General features: G+C 37.2%; 1 protein-coding gene across 1 annotated transcript in view; it reads left to right on the top strand.

Moving 5' to 3' along the window:
- The window catches only part of LOC125031466 (YTH domain-containing family protein 3-like), a 28,954-nt gene continuing 22,850 nt past the window's right edge, over positions 1 to 6,104 (top strand). The window contains exon 1 of the mRNA XM_047622262.1: positions 1 to 154. Coding sequence (XP_047478218.1) covers positions 103 to 154 — 52 coding nt within the window. The 5' untranslated portion in view covers positions 1 to 102. The remainder of the gene's footprint in view (positions 155 to 6,104) is intronic.

The raw sequence follows: 6,104 nt of genomic DNA, 5'->3' as shown, positions 1-6,104 counted from the left end.
GCCCTCCGACTAACATGGCCGCATGAATTAGTGATTGTGAGGAGATTGTGGACGAAAAAACTGACTTTTTACTGTGTGTGACCATCCGAAAGTGACATTTATATGTACGCTGGACACTCTGATATGCAGCGGATGAAAGGACAAGGAACCTCAGGTTGGTTTTAATGTGATTCTACTCAGTGCAAGTGATAATCAGCATTGGATGGTGTTTTTCCCGACACGAATTTCGGGGGAAAATTTCTCGGAAGTTTTTTTTCTCAGCCACCGTTCTTCCTCTACTATTATCGTGACACCTTTGCAAAGTCGTGTTTCGAAGGTTGGAAAGGTGGAAAAAGTATGAAAAGGGGGGAAGATATGAAAGATGGGGAAATGAGGGGGCGAGGGAGAGAAGTTTGGGCCGGGGATGGCGAGGACGTTCACCTCCCATGCCCTCTTTTTAATGATTCTGTGGTGATTTCTGTGGTGAATGTGATGACAACGTCTTCGTGCAATGGAGAGTGTTGGTGTTCAAGTCCTTGTAACTGGAGTGATTGTCCTCTTTAGTGGACAGATTATGTGTATAATTTTATATTTTCTCTTCCATTCCTCAGGGCTTTGTAATCAGCTGTTTTTCTTATTTCCCAATTTATTTCCCCTGTCAATGTTTTACACTTGTGGCGCACAGTTTTCCCTTTGAAGTTATTTGATTGATGTTTGGCTTGTCAGACACCATGGAATGGTATGATTTTTACCATATGAAATGTGCAATGAACTTTATTACAGTATTTGTTGTACTTGATTTTGAAGTGTATTGAGAAATAACTCCATGGGTCAGAATAACACTTAACCCATTGCTGACGGGCATAACGTATGTGCTGTGCCCACTGCAAGTTACTTGTTTGATTATTTTTACACCTAGATGGCTACACTTGTACTAAGTCACCAGTGAGCCAGTTACGAGTGCTGCCTGTCTCACCCGTTTACCCATTTCTTTGAATTACAAAAATAGTTTACGTTATCTTATTTTGTTGTTTCTAATGTTGATAACATTATAGTAATTATAATGTTTATAATAAAAATAACACCATCGATATTCATAGCACTAGCAAAAAATACATTGTTGCCGCAGATTCAAATCATGTAAGGTCACAAGGTGTACTAATTGACTCCTTTGTGGCTAAGCACTAGCAGAGCCATCTGTGTGCAGAGATATTTCACAAAAATATAAAAAATGAGCACAGCATTTTCCCCATTTTTTTTTTTCATTTTTCCCGGAGGCATTGGGTTAAAATAGGTTTGGTGTAAAAGTAAGAGCAAAACAAGGTGTTTAACGTTGATATTTTGTTAATGTGAAGTTTGGAAGACGATAATTTCCAGTTAATATATTTCTGAGATGGGTTTGAATTAGAATGCTTAGTAGATTTTTACAGATCTTATTGTCATTTTAATGATTTAATAGTTTATTTTCATTATACAGGATTTATGATGAACTGTGATAATTTTATAGGTATACTCATTAAGTGCATAGAATATAACTGCTCGAAGGTATAGAAAAATGAGACAATAATACCCTTTAAAAGAACTGAAAGGACACTGCTATATGTAATAAGGGATAGATAATTATGCAAACAAATATTTAAAAGGCTACCAATTGCTGTAGTAAAGACCACCAAGCTTCCTATGTGTATATTTTGGCAAGATAGAAAATGTAAACCCTTGTGATGTACCATCAAACCAGTCCCAGCTCTGTCTTTCCAGAATGTATGAGGAAGGGGTCTATTGGTGTCACTCAGTGTTCTCTTGTGAATAATAGTCATACACTGACTGATTTTGATACAGCAGATAGAATGTAATTTGGTAAATGAAAGACTTATTACTAAGTTTTCCAAGTATGCTGTATGAAAAAAGTTATATTAGAAGGGTTTTATGAGGACATGTGATTCCAAAGGTGTTCTCAAGCCAATTGCCTGCAAATTCATTTATTCAAAATTTTGTTAGTGAACATATTAATGCTCTTAGGTGAAAGGTTAAACTAGCAGAACATTTCATAAATGCATTTACAAGCAATTGGGTCAGATAGCACTTTTGAATGTACATACTCTCATATGTGCTTTTGCTTTAAACACATGCATGCACATTTTTCCTTTAAATTAGGACATTGCCCTTACATGTTCTGTACTTAGTTCAACTAGTTCATTTCTCCAATTAATATATATACCTACTTTTTCAAGCATATTTCAGTATCAAAGTATATTATATTTGAATTATGAGTCATAATAACTGCTTTATAGTAACCATTGTAACAGCAAGGAGAACTCAGCATGAATGTGGACCCTAGTGAAGACAAGATGTCTTGTACTCTTCCCTATTTTTGATGTCCTTCCATTAAGGCTCATGATAATTGTTCACAAAATGACTACACACCTCTGAGAGTAAGTCCCTATTACTCTAATCTACAATATTGGATGCACAACTTGGAATCCACAAACATTGCTGTATTACCAAAAACCTTGCTAACCCTGGGGCATCACCCCTGGACCCCCCTCCTAATTGTTATACTTCCATAGTTGGGGCCTCTTCTTCGGACCTCCACCTAAATTCTGTGGGCTTAGTCTCTGGATCATGTTTGTTGTGACCTATCTGCTTCATTTTTGACTTCATTCTTTGCTGTTCAGATTAGTTTTTTATATCAATGAGTGTAGTTTTTCCCACTCTTTATGGCAGTGTCCTTGGATTTTCCCTATCTTAGTGTTTTCATTATCTAAATACATACCAAACAAATCATTAAAAAGTGTTCGTTATGGTAAATATACAGAATACCTTCGCATGACTGATCATGATGATATTGGTATAGATGGATTCCTCTTATCCTCTACTCCCAAAATATATAGAAATTATGCTGTGGAAACCCCCCAGTACCCATAATCTTGGTCCTGATAGCAATGGAGGGCATGTCTTCTACCAGGGATATTACAGGGTAAATTACAAATAATATGCAGAGCAGCACCCTGTTGGGTGCTGCTGCTGCCCAACCCCTGCCCTAGACAATAAAGAATCCATCATGTATGTATGGCAAAATAGAGTGTTGGACAGAAATGGCATCGTGTGCTCAAACATGTCAGCATTTTGAACAGACACAAATATATTTGACATAAGAACTTCTGGTACCAATAATATATAAAGTTCAGGTCATTGTGTTCAGTAATTTGGCTATCAAAATATGTTTTGCTATTATGATATTAATCCTTTATATTCAAAGGGACTGTAAAGTTACGGCATTAACGATTTGGCATTTACTTGTACTAGTATTCTCTTTCAATAGCTGCTTAGTGAACATATATGTGATTATCATATCCAATTATGTTAAGGGCTGTTACCAGTAGGATTGCATCCCCTTGATACTGTTCCCATTATTAGGCCTAACTTAACCTCTCCTCACCTCACCTCGCATCATCTCTCCTTACCCTATCTTACCTATCTTCACCTCATCTCATCTTGCCTCACCTCACCTCACCTCACCTCACCTCACCTCACCTCACCTCACCTCACCTCACCTCACCTCACCTCACCTCACCTCACCTCACCTCACCTCACCTCACCTCACCTCATCTCACCTCATCCCACCTCACCTCACCTCACCTCACCTCACCTTACCTTACCTTACCTTACCTTACCTTACCTTACCTTACCTTACCTTACCTTACCTCTCCTCTCCTCACCTCACCTCATGTCACCTCATCTTACCTTACCATATCCAACTTCACCTCACCCCACCCCACCCCACCTCACCTCACCTCACCTCACCTCACCTCACCTCACCTCACCTCACCTCACCTCACCTCACCTCACCTCACCTCACCTCAGCCCACCTTACCTTACCTTACCTTACCTTACCTTACCTTACCTTACCTTACCTTACTTTACCTTACCTTACCTTACCTTACCTTACCTTACCTTACCTTACCTTACCTTACCTTACCTTACCTTATTTTACTTTACTTTACTTTACTTTACTTTACTTTACCTTACCTTACCTTACCTTACCTTACCTCACCTCATGTCACCTCATCTTACCTTACCATATCCAACTTCACCTCACCCCACCCCACCCCACCTCACCTCACCTCACCTCACCTCACCTCACCTCACCTCACCTCACCTCACCTCACCTCACCTCACCTCACCTCAGCCCACCTTACCTTACCTTACCTTACCTTACCTTACCTTACCTTACCTTACCTTACCTTACTTTACCTTACCTTACCTTACCTTACCTTACCTTACCTTACCTTACCTTATTTTACTTTACTTTACTTTACTTTACTTTACCTTACCTTACCTTACCTTACCTTACCTTACCTTACCTTACCTTACCTTACCTTACCTTACCTTACCTTACCTTACCTTACCTTACCTTACCTTACCTTACCTTACCTTACTTTATCTTACCCAATTCACCCCACCCCACTTTATTATTAGTGTGTAAACCAAGATAGCTACACAAATATTGCATTTAAGGCAGCCTAGACCCAGTCAGCCCCATGTTCAGTTTTAGTTTTGTTTACAGGCCAGCAATACATACAAATGAATGCTTACTAAATTATTTTTGTTTCATTAGTTTTTTCTCTGATTATCTTTCTCTCAGCCACATGCTGCCGGGGAAAATGAATAAAAAATGGGGGAAATTCTGTGCTCATTTTCTTTATTCTTATGAGATGTCCCTGCACATAGATAGCTCTGCTAGTGTTTAACCACAAATGAGTCAATTAGTAGACCTTGTGAACTTACCTAATTTCAACATTCCTAAATTTCTCCAAATGTATGTTTTGCTAATGCTGTGAATATCAATGGTGTTATTTTTATTATAGAAATTATAATTACTATCTACAATAGCCATCTATGTGTAAAAACAATTAATGAAGTAAACTCACAGTGGGTATGACAAGTATGTACATGCCATACCTGTCGGCATTGGGTTAATGATTTTAAGAAATATATTGTTATCTTATTGTTATTTGAAACTTGCAGTGTGATACTTCCTATGTTTTATTTCCATGAGCTGCCAGTCTATTAATAATTGTAGTAACAGTGATGATATTACTTGTATCAGAAAAAAATGAAAATACAATGAATAGGAAAGTCAGGAGAGGTCACTTGGCCCTAATAATTGACTCGGGTAACTAACTTCTTATGGAATTTACAAACTATAGCTACAATGGATGGTACATATTCACTGTGCCAGTGGTACGATATAAGCTGTTGATAGCAGAAGTACATGTATATGCACACTGTCCACCATTATTTTGTTTTGGTAATTTTGTTTCCACATAAATGGTGTCCTTGTGTTTTACTGAAAAGAATTGATATAACAAAAATCTCAGTGAACAGTGCATGCACCTGGTGACAGAGGTTAAACATAAGCTAGGTATTGTAGCAAAAGCAAAAGCTACTTTTTTATGACAAGAGGTGATGATATTTGTAATACATTATCCTAATTCCTTCACTATATGTTATTCATCAGGTTAAGTTTAATTGATTCTGTTAGGTTACTGAGAAGAAAACTCAAAATGAAGAACATGCTGGTAGAATCCATTATGCAGTCTCTCTGAAACAGAATTGTAAGATGTGATTTTTGTGAACATTTGTAATAGTAGATGAAGAATTACTCTAGAAAAAAATATTTAAAAATTACAGTTGTACTATGAAAATGTATTAGTTTGTATCCTTTTGAGTAATCTGGTATGATACATCTTAATAAATAATAAGAGCAAGAGATGTTTGCAATATATGGACGAGCAAACTGTGATAAAAAACAGCAGTGAAAGACTTGTGTATATCTCCCAGCTCGGGTACTTTGCTTTGAAGTGCTATATGGCAGAAGAGCAGTCTACCTATTTAGATGATTGTTTAGCAAAAAAAGACATTCATTTAACATGAGTATTTGGTCACATTCATAAATTTTCTTTTACGGTGGAAAGATATTTTAAAAACAAAACATGACAATTCTTCAGAATATGACAGATTTAAGGACATGTAAAACTATCTAATCTCAACCATCACAGTTCCAACAAGTCATATTCTCTACTATGGATTGTTTGAAAATAAGCTTGCCTTGAATTGTTTGA

This window comes from Penaeus chinensis, chromosome 13, assembly GCF_019202785.1.
Source record: "Penaeus chinensis breed Huanghai No. 1 chromosome 13, ASM1920278v2, whole genome shotgun sequence".
In the NCBI taxonomy this organism is placed as follows: Eukaryota; Metazoa; Arthropoda; class Malacostraca; order Decapoda; family Penaeidae; genus Penaeus; species Penaeus chinensis.
The sequence above is the reverse complement of the archived record's forward strand: the minus strand, read 5'-3'. Positions and strand labels throughout refer to the sequence as shown.